This window comes from Ascaphus truei, chromosome 16, assembly GCF_040206685.1.
Source record: "Ascaphus truei isolate aAscTru1 chromosome 16, aAscTru1.hap1, whole genome shotgun sequence".
Taxonomy (NCBI): Eukaryota; Metazoa; Chordata; class Amphibia; order Anura; family Ascaphidae; genus Ascaphus; species Ascaphus truei.
In genome coordinates, this window is record NC_134498.1 from 51,561,349 (window position 1) to 51,577,701 (window position 16,353).

General features: G+C 58.2%; 1 protein-coding gene across 2 annotated transcripts in view; it reads right to left on the reverse strand.

Moving 5' to 3' along the window:
* LOC142467638 (relaxin receptor 1-like) overlaps positions 1 to 16,353 on the reverse strand; it is a 131,342-nt gene that overhangs the window by 39,169 nt on the left and 75,820 nt on the right. For both annotated transcript variants that reach the window (XM_075573575.1, XM_075573576.1), the window contains exons 3-4: positions 12,646 to 12,735; positions 11,899 to 12,004 (exon numbers count right to left, since the gene is read on the reverse strand). In XM_075573575.1, coding sequence (XP_075429690.1) covers positions 11,899 to 12,004; positions 12,646 to 12,735 — 196 coding nt within the window. The remainder of the gene's footprint in view (positions 1 to 11,898; positions 12,005 to 12,645; positions 12,736 to 16,353) is intronic.

Consider the following 16,353-nt stretch of genomic DNA (forward strand, 5'->3'; position numbering starts at 1 on the left):
GGGGGAACGCGGGGAATGTCGGGGCCCATGATGTTTGGGGGAACGCGGGAGAATGCCGGGGCCCATGATGTTTGGGGGAACGCGGGGAATGTCGGGGCCCATGATGTTTGGGGGAACGCGGGGAATGTCGGGGCCCATGATGTTTGGAGGAACGCGGGGATTGTCGGGGCCCATGATGTTTGGGGGAACGCGGGGAATGCCGGGGCCCATGATGTTTGGGGGAATGCGGGAGAATGTCGGGGCCCATAATGTTTGGGGGAACGCGGGGAATGTCGGGGCCCATGATGTTTGGGGGAACGCGGGGAATGTCGGGGCCCATGATGTTTGGGGGAACGCGGGGAATGCCGGGGACCATGATGTTTGGGGGAATGCCGGGGCCCATGATGTTTGGGGGAACGCGGGGAATGCCGGGGCCCATGATGTTTGGGGGAACGCGGGGAATGTCGGGGCCCATGATGTTTGGGGGAACGCGGGGAATGCCGGGGACCATGATGTTTGGGGGAATGTCGGGGCCCATGATGTTTGGGGGAACGCGGGAGAATGCTGGGGCCCATGATGTTTGGGGGAACGCGGGGAATGTCGGGGACCATGATGTTTGGGGGAATGCCGGGGCCCATGATGTTTGGGGGAACGCGGGAGAATGTCGGGGCCCATGATGTTTGGGGGAACGCGGGGAATGTCGGGGCCCATGATGTTTGGGGGAACGCGGGGAATGTCGGGGCCCATGATGTTTGGGGGAACGCGGGAGAATGTCGGGGCCCATGATGTTTGGGGGAACGCGGGGAGTGTCGGGGCCCATGATGTTTGGGGGAACGCGGGAGAATGCCAGGGCCCATGATGTTTGGGGGAACGCGGGGAATGTCGGGGCCCATGATGTTTGGGGGAACGCGGGGAATGTCGGGGCCCATGATGTTTGGGGGAACGCGGGAGAATGCCAGGGCCCATGATGTTTGGGGGAACGCGGGGAATGTCGGGGCCCATGATGTTTGGGGGAACGCGGGGAATGTCGGGGCCCATGATGTTTGGGGGAACGCGGGAGAATGTTGGGGCTCATGATGTTTGGGGGAACGCGGGAGAATGCCGGGGCCCATGATGTTTGGGGGAACGCGGGGAATGTCGGGGCCCATGATGTTTGGGGGAACGCGGGGAATGCCGGGGCCCATGATGTTTGGGGGAACGCGGGGAATGTCGGGGCCCATGATGTTTGGGGGAACGCGGGAGAATGCCGGGGCCCATGATGTTTGGGGGAACGCGGGGAATGTCGGGGCCCATGATGTTTGGGGGAACGCGGGGAATGTCGGGGCCCATGATGTTTGGGGGAACGCGGGGAATGTCGGGGCCCATGATGTTTGGGGGAACGCGGGGAATGTCGGGGCCCATGATGTTTGGGGGAACGCGGGGAATGTCGGGGCCCATGATGTTTGGGGGAACGCGGGAGAATGCCGGGGCCCATGATGTTTGGGGGAACGCGGGGAATGTCGGGGCTCATGATGTTTGGGGGAACGCGGGGAATGTCGGGGCCCATGATGTTTGGGGGAACGCGGGAGAATGCCGGGGCCCATGATGTTTGGGGGAACGCGGGGAATGTCGGGGCCCATGATGTTTGGGGGAACGCGGGGAATGTCGGGGCCCATGATGTTTGGAGGAACGCGGGGATTGTCGGGGCCCATGATGTTTGGGGGAACGCGGGGAATGCCGGGGCCCATGATGTTTGGGGGAACGCGGGAGAATGTCGGGGCCCATGATGTTTGGGGGAACGCGGGGAATGTCGGGGCCCATGATGTTTGGGGGAACGCGGGGAATGTCGGGGCCCATGATGTTTGGGGGAACGCGGGGAATGCCGGGGACCATGATGTTTGGGGGAATGTCGGGGCCCATGATGTTTGGGGGAACGCGGGGAATGTCGGGGCCCATGATGTTTGGGGGAACGCGGGAGAATGTCGGGGACCATGATGTTTGGGGGAATGTCGGGGCCCATGATGTTTGGGGGAACGCGGGGAATGTCGGGGCCCATGATGTTTGGGGGAACGCGGGGAGTGTCGGGGCCCATGATGTTTGGGGGAACGCGGGAGAATGCCAGGGCCCATGATGTTTGGGGGAACGCGGGGAATGTCGGGGCCCATGATGTTTGGGGGAACGCGGGGAATGTCGGGGCCCATGATGTTTGGGGGAACGCGGGGAATGTCGGGGCCCATGATGTTTGGGGGAACGTGGGGAATGCCGGGGCCCATGATGTTTGGGGGAACGCGGGAGAATGTTGGGGCTCATGATGTTTGGGGGAACGCGGGAGAATGCCGGGGCCCATGATGTTTGGGGGAATGCGGGAGAATGTCGGGGCCCATAATGTTTGGGGGAACGCGGGGAATGTCGGGGCCCATGATGTTTGGGGGAACGCGGGGAATGTCGGGGCCCATGATGTTTGGGGGAACGCGGGGAATGCCGGGGACCATGATGTTTGGGGGAATGTCGGGGCCCATGATGTTTGGGGGAACGCGGGAGAATGCCGGGGCCCATGATGTTTGGGGGAACGCGGGGAATGCCGGGGCCCATGATGTTTGGGGGAACGCGGGGAATGTCGGGGCCCATGATGTTTGGGGGAACGCGGGGAATGCCGGGGACCATGATGTTTGGGGGAATGTCGGGGCCCATGATGTTTGGGGGAACGCGGGAGAATGCTGGGGCCCATGATGTTTGGGGGAACGCGGGGAATGTCGGGGACCATGATGTTTGGGGGAATGCCGGGGCCCATGATGTTTGGGGGAACGCGGGAGAATGTCGGGGCCCATGATGTTTGGGGGAACGCGGGGAATGTCGGGGCCCATGATGTTTGGGGGAACGCGGGGAATGTCGGGGCCCATGATGTTTGGGGGAACGCGGGAGAATGTCGGGGCCCATGATGTTTGGGGGAACGCGGGGAGTGTCGGGGCCCATGATGTTTGGGGGAACGCGGGAGAATGCCAGGGCCCATGATGTTTGGGGGAACGCGGGGAATGTCGGGGCCCATGATGTTTGGGGGAACGCGGGGAATGTCGGGGCCCATGATGTTTGGGGGAACGCGGGAGAATGCCAGGGCCCATGATGTTTGGGGGAACGCGGGGAATGTCGGGGCCCATGATGTTTGGGGGAACGCGGGAGAATGTTGGGGCTCATGATGTTTGGGGGAACGCGGGAGAATGCCGGGGCCCATGATGTTTGGGGGAACGCGGGGAATGTCGGGGCCCATGATGTTTGGGGGAACGCGGGGAATGCCGGGGCCCATGATGTTTGGGGGAACGCGGGGAATGTCGGGGCCCATGATGTTTGGGGGAACGCGGGAGAATGCCGGGGCCCATGATGTTTGGGGGAACGCGGGGAATGTCGGGGCCCATGATGTTTGGGGGAACGCGGGGAATGTCGGGGCCCATGATGTTTGGGGGAACGCGGGGAATGTCGGGGCCCATGATGTTTGGGGGAACGCGGGGAATGTCGGGGCCCATGATGTTTGGGGGAACGCGGGGAATGTCGGGGCCCATGATGTTTGGGGGAACGCGGGAGAATGCCGGGGCCCATGATGTTTGGGGGAACGCGGGGAATGTCGGGGCTCATGATGTTTGGGGGAACGCGGGGAATGTCGGGGCCCATGATGTTTGGGGGAACGCGGGAGAATGCCGGGGCCCATGATGTTTGGGGGAACGCGGGGAATGTCGGGGCCCATGATGTTTGGGGGAACGCGGGGAATGTCGGGGCCCATGATGTTTGGAGGAACGCGGGGATTGTCGGGGCCCATGATGTTTGGGGGAACGCGGGAATGCCGGGGCCCATGATGTTTGGGGAACGCGGGAGAATGTCGGGGCCCATGATGTTTGGGGGAACGCGGGGAATGTCGGGGCCCATGATGTTTGGGGGAACGCGGGGAATGTCGGGGCCCATGATGTTTGGGGGAACGCGGGGAATGCCGGGGACCATGATGTTTGGGGGAATGTCGGGGCCCATGATGTTTGGGGGAACGCGGGGAATGTCGGGGCCCATGATGTTTGGGGGAACGCGGGAGAATGTCGGGGACCATGATGTTTGGGGGAATGTCGGGGCCCATGATGTTTGGGGGAACGCGGGGAATGTCGGGGCCCATGATGTTTGGGGGAACGCGGGGAGTGTCGGGGCCCATGATGTTTGGGGGAACACGGGAGAATGACAGGGCCCATGATGTTTGGGGGAACTCGGGGAATGTCGGGGCCCATGATGTTTGGGGGAACGCGGGGAATGTCGGGGCCCATGATGTTTGGGGGAACGCGGGGAATGTCGGGGCCCATGATGTTTGGGGGAACGTGGGGAATGCCGGGGCCCATGATGTTTGGGGGAACGCGGGAGAATGTTGGGGCTCATGATGTTTGGGGAACGCGGGAGAATGCCGGGGCCCATGATGTTTGGGGGAACGCGGGGAATGTCGGGGCCCATGATGTTTGGGGGAACGCGGGGAATGTCGGGGCCCATGATGTTTGGGGGAACGCGGGGAATGTCGGGGCCCATGATGTTTGGGGGAACGCGGGGAATGTCGGGGCCCATGATGTTTGGGGGAACGCGGGGAATGTCGGGGCCCATGATGTTTGGGGGAACGCGGGGAATGTCGGGGCCCATGATGTTTGGGGGAACGCGGGAGAATGCCGGGGCCCATGATGTTTGGGGGAACGCGGGGAATGTCGGGGCCCATGATGTTTGGGGGAACGCGGGGAATGTCGGGGCCCATGATGTTTGGAGGAACGCGGGGATTGTCGGGGCCCATGATGTTTGGGGGAACGCGGGGAATGCCGGGGCCCATGATGTTTGGGGGAACGCGGGAGAATGTCGGGGCCCATGATGTTTGGGGGAACGCGGGGAATGTCGGGGCCCATGATGTTTGGGGGAACGCGGGGAATGTCGGGGCCCATGATGTTTGGGGGAACGCGGGGAATGCCGGGGACCATGATGTTTGGGGGAATGTCGGGGCCCATGATGTTTGGGGAACGCGGGGAATGTCGGGGCCCATGATGTTTGGAGGAACGCGGAGATTGTCGGGGACCATGATGTTTGGGGGAACGCGGGGAATGCCGGGGCCCATGATGTTTGGGGGAACGCGGGGAATGTCGGGGCCCATGATGTTTGGGGGAACGCGGGGAATGCCGGGGACCATGATGTTTGGGGGAATGTCGGGGCCCATGATGTTTGGGGGAACGCGGGAGAATGCCGGGGCCCATGATGTTTGGGGGAACGCGGGGAATGTCGGGGCCCATGATGTTTGGGGGAACGCGGGGAATGTCGGGGCCCATGATGTTTGGGGGAACGCGGGGAATGTCGGGGCCCATGATGTTTGGGGAACGCGGGGAATGTCGGGGCCCATGATGTTTGGGGGAACGCGGGGAATGTCGGGGCCCATGATGTTTGGGGGAACGCGGGGAATGTCGGGGCCCATGATGTTTGGGGGAACGCGGGGAATGTCGGGGCCCATGATGTTTGGGGGAACGCGGGGAATGCCGGGGCCCATGATGTTTGGGGGAACGCGGGAGAATGTTGGGGCTCATGATGTTTGGGGGAACGCGGGAGAATGTTGGGGCTCATGATGTTTGGGGGAACGCGGGGAATGCCGGGGCCCATGATGTTTGGGGGAACGCGGGGAATGTCGGGGCCCATGATGTTTGGGGGAACGCGGGGAATGTCGGGGCTCATGATGTTTGGGGGAACGCGGGGAATGTCGGGGCCCATGATGTTTGGGGGAACGCGGGGAATGTCGGGGCCCATGATGTTTGGGGGAACGCGGGGAATGTCGGGGCCCATGATGTTTGGGGGAACGCGGGGAATGTCGGGGCCCATGATGTTTGGGGGAACGCTGGAGAATGCCGGGGCCCATGATGTTTGGGGGAACGCGGGAGAATGCCGGGGCCCATGATGTTTGGGGGAACGTGGGGAATGCCGGGGCCCATGATGTTTGGGGGAACGCGGGGAATGTCGGGCACATGATGTTTGGGGGAACGCGGGGAATGTCGGGGCCGATGATGTTTGGGGGAACGCGGGAGAATGTCGGGGCCCATGATGTTTGGGGGAACGCGGGGAATGCCGGGGCCCATGATGTTTGGGGGAACGCGGGGAATGTCGGGGCCGATGATGTTTGGGGGAACGCGGGAGAATGCCGGGGCCCATGATGTTTGGGGGAACGCGGGGAATGTCGGGGCCCATGATGTATGGGGGAACGCGGGGAATGTCGGGCACATGATGTTTGGGGGAACGCTGGAGAATGCCGGGGCCCATGATGTTTGGGGGAACGCGGGGAATGTCGGGCACATGATGTTTGGGGGAACGCGGGAGAATGCCGGGGCCCATGATGTTTGGGGGAACGCGGGGAATGTCGGGCACATGATGTTTGGGGGAACGCGGGGAATGTCGGGGCCCATGATGTTTGGGGGAACGCGGGGAATGTCGGGGCCCATGATGTTTGGGGGAACGCGGGGAATGTCGGGGCCCATGATGTTTGGGGGAACGCGGGTAATGTCGGGGCCCATGATGTTTGGGGGAACGTGGGGAATGCCGGGGCCCATGATGTTTGGGGGAACGTGGGGAATGCCGGGGCCCATGATGTTTGGGGGAACGCGGGAGAATGTTGGGGCTCATGATGTTTGGGGGAACGCGGGGAATGTCGGGGCCCATGATGTTTGGGGGAACGCGGGGAATGTCGGGGCCCATGATGTTTGGGGGAACGCGGGAGAATGCCGGGGCCCATGATGTTTGGGGGAACGCGGGGAATGTCGGGGCCCATGATGTTTGGGGGAACGCGGGGAATGTCGGGGCCCATGATGTTTGGGGGAACGCGGGGAATGTCGGGGCCCATGATGTTTGGGGGAACGCGGGGAATGTCGGGGCCCATGATGTTTGGGGGAACGCGGGGAATGTCGGGGCCCATGATGTTTGGGGGAACGCGGGAGAATGCCGGGGCCCATGATGTTTGGGGGAACGCGGGGAATGTCGGGGCTCATGATGTTTGGGGGAACGCGGGGAATGTCGGGGCCCATGATGTTTGGGGGAACGCGGGAGAATGCCGGGGCCCATGATGTTTGGGGGAACGCGGGGAATGTCGGGGCCCATGATGTTTGGGGGAACGCGGGGAATGTCGGGGCCCATGATGTTTGGAGGAACGCGGGGATTGTCGGGGCCCATGATGTTTGGGGGAACGCGGGGAATGCCGGGGCCCATGATGTTTGGGGGAACGCGGGAGAATGTCGGGGCCCATGATGTTTGGGGGAACGCGGGGAATGTCGGGGCCCATGATGTTTGGGGGAACGCGGGGAATGTCGGGGCCCATGATGTTTGGGGGAACGCGGGGAATGCCGGGGACCATGATGTTTGGGGGAATGTCGGGGCCCATGATGTTTGGGGGAACGCGGGGAATGTCGGGGCCCATGATGTTTGGGGGAACGCGGGAGAATGTCGGGGACCATGATGTTTGGGGGAATGTCGGGGCCCATGATGTTTGGGGGAACGCGGGGAATGTCGGGGCCCATGATGTTTGGGGGAACGCGGGGAGTGTCGGGGCCCATGATGTTTGGGGGAACACGGGAGAATGACAGGGCCCATGATGTTTGGGGGAACTCGGGGAATGTCGGGGCCCATGATGTTTGGGGGAACGCGGGGAATGTCGGGGCCCATGATGTTTGGGGGAACGCGGGGAATGTCGGGGCCCATGATGTTTGGGGGAACGTGGGGAATGCCGGGGCCCATGATGTTTGGGGGAACGCGGGAGAATGTTGGGGCTCATGATGTTTGGGGGAACGCGGGAGAATGCCGGGGCCCATGATGTTTGGGGGAACGCGGGGAATGTCGGGGCCCATGATGTTTGGGGGAACGCGGGGAATGTCGGGGCCCATGATGTTTGGGGGAACGCGGGGAATGTCGGGGCCCATGATGTTTGGGGGAACGCGGGGAATGTCGGGGCCCATGATGTTTGGGGGAACGCGGGGAATGTCGGGGCCCATGATGTTTGGGGGAACGCGGGGAATGTCGGGGCCCATGATGTTTGGGGGAACGCGGGAGAATGCCGGGGCCCATGATGTTTGGGGGAACGCGGGGAATGTCGGGGCCCATGATGTTTGGGGGAACGCGGGGAATGTCGGGGCCCATGATGTTTGGAGGAACGCGGGGATTGTCGGGGCCCATGATGTTTGGGGGAACGCGGGGAATGCCGGGGCCCATGATGTTTGGGGGAACGCGGGAGAATGTCGGGGCCCATGATGTTTGGGGGAACGCGGGGAATGTCGGGGCCCATGATGTTTGGGGGAACGCGGGGAATGTCGGGGCCCATGATGTTTGGGGGAACGCGGGGAATGCCGGGGACCATGATGTTTGGGGGAATGTCGGGGCCCATGATGTTTGGGGGAACGCGGGGAATGTCGGGGCCCATGATGTTTGGAGGAACGCGGAGATTGTCGGGGACCATGATGTTTGGGGGAACGCGGGGAATGCCGGGGCCCATGATGTTTGGGGGAACGCGGGGAATGTCGGGGCCCATGATGTTTGGGGGAACGCGGGGAATGCCGGGGACCATGATGTTTGGGGGAATGTCGGGGCCCATGATGTTTGGGGGAACGCGGGAGAATGCCGGGGCCCATGATGTTTGGGGGAACGCGGGGAATGTCGGGGCCCATGATGTTTGGGGGAACGCGGGGAATGTCGGGGCCCATGATGTTTGGGGGAACGCGGGGAATGTCGGGGCCCATGATGTTTGGGGAACGCGGGGAATGTCGGGGCCCATGATGTTTGGGGGAACGCGGGGAATGTCGGGGCCCATGATGTTTGGGGGAACGCGGGGAATGTCGGGGCCCATGATGTTTGGGGGAACGCGGGGAATGTCGGGGCCCATGATGTTTGGGGGAACGCGGGGAATGCCGGGGCCCATGATGTTTGGGGGAACGCGGGAGAATGTTGGGGCTCATGATGTTTGGGGGAACGCGGGAGAATGTTGGGGCTCATGATGTTTGGGGGAACGCGGGGAATGCCGGGGCCCATGATGTTTGGGGGAACGCGGGGAATGTCGGGGCCCATGATGTTTGGGGGAACGCGGGGAATGTCGGGGCTCATGATGTTTGGGGGAACGCGGGGAATGTCGGGGCCCATGATGTTTGGGGGAACGCGGGGAATGTCGGGGCCCATGATGTTTGGGGGAACGCGGGGAATGTCGGGGCCCATGATGTTTGGGGGAACGCGGGGAATGTCGGGGCCCATGATGTTTGGGGGAACGCTGGAGAATGCCGGGGCCCATGATGTTTGGGGGAACGCGGGAGAATGCCGGGGCCCATGATGTTTGGGGGAACGTGGGGAATGCCGGGGCCCATGATGTTTGGGGGAACGCGGGGAATGTCGGGCACATGATGTTTGGGGGAACGCGGGGAATGTCGGGGCCGATGATGTTTGGGGGAACGCGGGAGAATGTCGGGGCCCATGATGTTTGGGGGAACGCGGGGAATGCCGGGGCCCATGATGTTTGGGGGAACGCGGGGAATGTCGGGGCCGATGATGTTTGGGGGAACGCGGGAGAATGCCGGGGCCCATGATGTTTGGGGGAACGCGGGGAATGTCGGGGCCCATGATGTATGGGGGAACGCGGGGAATGTCGGGCACATGATGTTTGGGGGAACGCTGGAGAATGCCGGGGCCCATGATGTTTGGGGGAACGCGGGGAATGTCGGGCACATGATGTTTGGGGGAACGCGGGAGAATGCCGGGGCCCATGATGTTTGGGGGAACGCGGGGAATGTCGGGCACATGATGTTTGGGGGAACGCGGGGAATGTCGGGGCCCATGATGTTTGGGGGAACGCGGGGAATGTCGGGGCCCATGATGTTTGGGGGAACGCGGGGAATGTCGGGGCCCATGATGTTTGGGGGAACGCGGGTAATGTCGGGGCCCATGATGTTTGGGGGAACGTGGGGAATGCCGGGGCCCATGATGTTTGGGGGAACGTGGGGAATGCCGGGGCCCATGATGTTTGGGGGAACGCGGGAGAATGTTGGGGCTCATGATGTTTGGGGGAACGCGGGGAATGTCGGGGCCCATGATGTTTGGGGGAACGCGGGGAATGTCGGGGCCCATGATGTTTGGGGGAACGCGGGGAATGTCGGGGCCCATGATGTTTGGGGGAACGCGGGGAATGTCGGGGCCCATGATGTTTGGGGGAACGCGGGTAATGTCGGGGCCCATGATGTTTGGGGGAACGCGGGGAATGTCGGGGCCCATGATGTTTGGGGGAACGTGGGGAATGCCGGGGCCCATGATGTTTGGGGGAACGCGGGGAATGTCGGGGCCCATGATGTTTGGGGGAACGTGGGGAATGCCGGGGCCCATGATGTTTGGGGGAACGCGGGAGAATGTTGGGGCTCATGATGTTTGGGGGAACGCGGGAGAATGCCGGGGCCCATGATGTTTGGGGGAACGTGGGGAATGCCGGGGCCCATGATGTTTGGGGGAACGCGGGGAATGTCGGGGCCCATGATGTTTGGGGGAACGCGGGGAATGTCGGGGCCGATGATGTTTGGGGGAACGCGGGAGAATGCCGGGGCCGATGATGTTTGGGGGAACGCGGGAGAATGCCGGGGCTCATGATGTTTGGGGGAACGCGGGAAATGTCGGGGCCGATGATGTTTGGGGGAACGCGGAGAATGCCGGGGCCCATGATGTTTGGGGGAACGCGGGGAATGTCGGGCCGATGATGTTTGGGGGAACGCGGGAGAATGCCGGGGCCGATGATGTTTGGGGGAACGCGGGAGAATGCCGGGGCTCATGATGTTTGGGGAACGCGGGGAATGTCGGGGCTCATGATGTTTGGGGAACGCGGGGAATGCCGGGGCCCATGATGTTTGGGGGAACGCGGGGAATGTCGGGGCTCATGATGTTTGGGGAACGCGGGGAATGTCGGGGCCCATGATGTTTGGGGGAACGCGGGAGAATGTCGGGGCCCATGATGTTTGGGGGAACGCGGGAGAATGTCGGGGCCCATGATGTTTGGGGGAACGCGGGGAATGTCGGGGCCCATGATGTTTGGGGGAACGCGGGAGAATGCCGGGGCCCATGATGTTTGGGGGAACGCGGGGAATGTCGGGGCCCATGATGTTTGGGGGAACGCGGGGAATGTCGGGGCCCATGATGTTTGGGGGAACGCGGGGAATGTCGGGGCCCATGATGTTTGGGGGAACGCGGGAGAATGTCGGGGCCCATGATGTTTGGGGGAACGCGGGGAATGTCGGGGCCCATGATGTTTGGGGGAACGCGGGGAATGTCGGGGCTCATGATGTTTGGGGAACGCGGGGAATGTCGGGGCCCATGATGTTTGGGGGAACGCGGGAGAATGTCGGGGCCCATGATGTTTGGGGGAACGCGGGGAATGTCGGGGCCCATGATGTTTGGGGGAACGCGGGGAATGTCGGGGCCCATGATGTTTGGGGGAACGCGGGGAATGTCGGGGCCCATGATGTTTGGGGGAACGCGGGGATTGTCGGGGCCCATGATGTTTGGGGGAACGCGGGGAATGTCGGGGCCCATGATGTTTGGGGGAACGCGGGGAATGTCGGGGCCCATGATGTTTGGGGGAACGCGAGGAATGTCGGGGCCCATGATGTTTGGGGGAACGCGGGGAATGTCGGGGCTCATGATGTTTGGGGGAACGCGGGGAATGTCGGGGCCCATGATGTTTGGGGGAACGCGGGAGAATGCCGGGGCCCATGATGTTTGGGGGAACGCGGGGAATGTCGGGGCTCATGATGTTTGGGGGAACGCGGGGAATGTCGGGGCCCATGATGTTTGGGGGAACGCGGGAGAATGCTGGGGCCCATGATGTTTGGGGGAACGCGGGGAATGTCGGGGCCCATGATGTTTGGGGGAACGCGGGGAACGCGGGGTACTCACAGAGCTGTCACGTTGGGAGACACCAGAGGCACAGACTGCAGATCCCTCCCTGTGCAGTTTACTGTTCGTCTCAAACACTCGCACTGCTCGGGGAAAACATCCAGCACTGACAGGAAGTGGGTGTGCACAGGGGAGAGAGGAACAGCACAAAAGCAAGGTGAGGTGTTGGGGTGAGATACCTATAACCTTCTCCCCACCATGCACTTTCTGCCCCGACACACTCCTCACGCACGCATGCACGCACGCACACGCACACCTCCCTCACCACGAATCCTGCTCTGACGAGCACACAGGGATTGCTGGTCTTTAGAGTGGGATTGGAGACTAAAGTCTCCCAGCTGAAAAATTAGGGCAAAACCCAGTGCAAAAAACTGCACCAATTTGAGGAAAAAATCTAGTCACTTGTAATGGGCACATTGTCTCAGTCTCTCGGTGACACATTGTCGCAGTCTCTCGGTGACACATTGTCACAGTCTCTCAGTGACACATTGTCTCAGTCTCTCAGTGACACATTGTCGCAGTCTCTCGGTGACACATTGTCACAGTCTCTCAGTGACACATTGTCTCAGTCTCTCTGTGACACATTGTCGCAGTCTCTCGGTGACACATTGTCTCAGTCTCTCGGTGACACATTGACTCGGTCTCTCGGTGACACATTGTCACAGTCTCTCAGTGACACATTGTCACAGTCTCTCAGTGACACATTGTCACAGTCTCTCAGTGACACAAAGCATTATTCTGACTTACGACATTGCTGCGTCTTTTCCTCGTGCGTTAACCGGTTGCTCCGGGCACTCTGGATTGTATCAAACAGCTTCGGCCATCCGAAGTTATCCACTGTGACAGACACAGGTCCATTAACACTCACACATGGCGATATAAACACGCCGACGCAGACAGACACGGACACGTCCGAAGGAATAGAGCTCATTCTTTAACCACTTCCCTGCCAGAAGCGCCTGCTTTGCAAAGCATCGCTGTTTCTCTGGCAACAAAAGGTGTTAACAGCAGAAATAACTGCACAAGAAGAGACGTCCTGCGAGGGAAGACTGGACCATGGGGTTATTTACCCAGAGAAAAGGGGATCGGGTCACGTGACGTCGGCTCATCGGTGAGGTGGGGGCTATACACTATCTGAGTGCTTTGTAGACTGCGTCCGTGGTCAGCAAGAGCACTCAGACTCCAGGGTAGATGTATTATGTACAGGCAGTGAGTGTGGCTGCTCTCTCAATGGGCTGGCCGCAATAGAGCTTATTATAGTGTATTTGATATACTTAGTAAGGTGTGTAGTGGCTGCTGCAACTCAGTCACCAGTATATTCAGCCTCACTCTCCTATCTAACAGATAAGCACATCCACCTGCCTTACCTCTTTCCATTGCTTTGGTTATAGGGGTCCAGATATATACACCTATACCTATCTTGGTATAGAGATCACCCACTTTCTAGGGTTTATTAAGTAATATTAGAGAGGTATTTATATATAATTACACCTCCAATAAACACCCTACCACACCTCCCCATCTTTTAATTACTAGTTGTTGGTTTGTTTTATGTATGTGGTTTCACCGGACAATTTATTTTAATCAATTATAATAAAGTTAAGTTTTAATTAGGGTGTATTTCTATATATTTACAGTACTCATATTTACATTTATCTTGGACATATAATCTTTCATTTTAAAAACAATATTTTTATTAAATCTTCTGTTCTAATTCTAAAACATGTTCTTCTTATTTGTACATGTCCAGATTGTGACTATCATTGCTATTTGAAAAAAAAACAAACAAAACCCCCATAATATTTAATGTAAGAAATGGATACTCGGTTATACAGACACCTGCCGGGGACAAACTCTAATTAATAAGGCTTTTTACATTCCCTTGCAATGGGTTCTAACTATTTGAAGCATTTACCCTTCCCTCCCAGGCTGTGTTTGTATTGAAGCGGCATAGCAACGCCGAAAAGATACCGAAAAAAGGTATTTGTGTGGAATGCTGTGCGTGTTACAGGTCTGTTATCAACTCCCTAAATACCGGACACAGAGGATGGTACCGTGGGAGCCGGCAGAACAGATAGAACTAAAGTAAGAAGTGAGAACTGTAATGGTTAAGTAGTGGTTAAAAGAGTGCAAGCTCTGAGGACTACTGCTGTCTCTTCTTCAGAAAGATGTATACAAAATAAATGGAGATAACAGGTCACAAGTATATAAGGCTCAACAGACCTGCAGAATATTACACCCGGTCCTGCAGAGTATTACACCCCTGTCCTGCAGAGTATTCCCCCCCCTGTCCTGCAGAGTATTACACCCCTGTCCTGCAGAGTATTCCCCCCCTGCCCTGCAGAGTATTACACCCCTGTCCTGCAGAGTATTACACCCCTGTCCTGCAGAGTATTCCCCCCCTGTCCTGCAGAGTATTACACCCCTGTCCTGCAGAGTATTCCCCCTTGTCCTGCAGAGTATTACATCCCTGTCCTGCACACATTAGCTGCTATTGCTCCTCTGCCAGAAGAAACCATCTTGGTTGTGATGGGTTTGGGTTCCCGTTACACCAACTTTCCCCACCAAGATGGACCAGCAGCATAACAGTACCGGGCACACCAATATTTACCAACCGGGACAGGTGCTGAATATAACTAACCAAATCCATACTTGTACACAACTACTCCTTTGGTGACGACATCTAACCACACAAGATGGTTACAGGAATGGCCACAAGAACGGCATTCCTCTACTCAAACCTACTCATGGCAAAGTTAGAGCATCATTTCTTATCCACCTGCAGTACCAACCCACCGGCGGGTTTCCATTCATTTACAGGGGGGTATTCTGATTATTTGGACTGCTAGTGAATAGGGTGTCATCCATCTCCACAAAAGGTTTAATGAATCCCATCCAACTGAAATTAAACCAGCTGATGGAGGGGGAGGGGGCGAGGGCATGGAGGGGGACAACATGGGAGGGGGGTGGGGGAGCCGGGCGAAGCTCTAGTCCTGGGCCCCAGGAAATCTGTCTGCGGCCCTGCACACACACACGTCTGTGCTTCAGTGTATATATCATAACATGCACACAATGTACTAACGGTGAATTTGATAAAAGTGAAACAGGACAGACAGTAAGAGAAAGAATGAACATGCATCACTGCGTCATTCGCATCACTGCGTCATTAATCAGCAACAAACAGATACACCTGTAGCGCAAAACGCCTGCCGCCCCAATCATATTATCAAGGACAGGAAAGTAACAGGTATCCACGGATATTCCAGGACACGGCGAAGGAAAAACACGGGAATATAAACTCATGCTGACTCGGGATTCATTCAAACAGGACTCAACTGGGGCTTCTTCGTGTATCATTATACTGCGTAAATACATTGTATCTTCACTGTAATGTAAATGTGCATCGGGGGAATTCAGTGGATTTCTCAGCTGAATTCCTGCGCTCAGTCGTAAAACACCAGTGTTATGACATGTGAAAAAAGTGCCAGGCAGAGATGACCCCTTCCCTGCCGGACGCGAGCCGCCCTCAGATTGATTGTCCTAGAGACAGACATTTTTGGCTTGTGCTGTCTAATATATTTAATGCCTGTGGGACCTTCAACGCATTGAAACTTGAGGGGAACCAGAGGGGAGAGGAGAAAGGGGGGCACATGAAGATAAGTTTGCACATCCCTGACTTAAAAGACCCCTATATATGAAAAATCCCCCATTATATAAACTCTTCCCTCCACCTATGTATGTAAGTATAGTTTATTTTATTTATTTATAAAAATATTTTACCAGGAAGTAATACATTGAGAGTTACCTCTCGTTTTCAAGTATGTCCCGGGCATAGGGTTATGGTCACTGTAAGAGACGTGTTCAGAGGTACGCAATGTAGACTGTTTTAAGGTGAAATTAAAATAAGGCTTTATTGCGCCTGTTGCTTTAAACACAGCAAACATGTAAATCAGCAAACAAAATCCGCTCCAATCTGGAGTATATATACACTTGTGATCCAGTTCTCTCTAACTGCATGGTTAGCCCAGAGATTTCCCAGCCCAAATCATAGAGACATTCATATACTTAGATAGACATAGATAATAGTCTTAAATGAAAAGTCTTATCTGTTAGCTGGGTTGCTCATAGGGGAAGGCTTCTTTGTTCTCCTGGTGTCCACACCCGTGTGTGATAAGGCAATGTCAGGATCCAGTTATAGAAGTATTATCCCCTGTGTCTTGTTGTCAGTTTGCAGTCTCTTTTGGCAGGCTCAAGACGTCTGTCTCCTTGTTCAGCTCACTTGTGTGCTCAGGAGTCTCTCTTTCCTGTCTCAGGAGGAGCCTTTTTCTCTAACAAACCTCCAATCAGCCAGGTGCTGGTCAATTAACCAGCACACTGCTGGATTAGAGTCAAGTTTTCTGAACAGGGATAAATCCCCTGTTACATACCTCCCCTGTTTGTGGGAAGCTCGGGCTT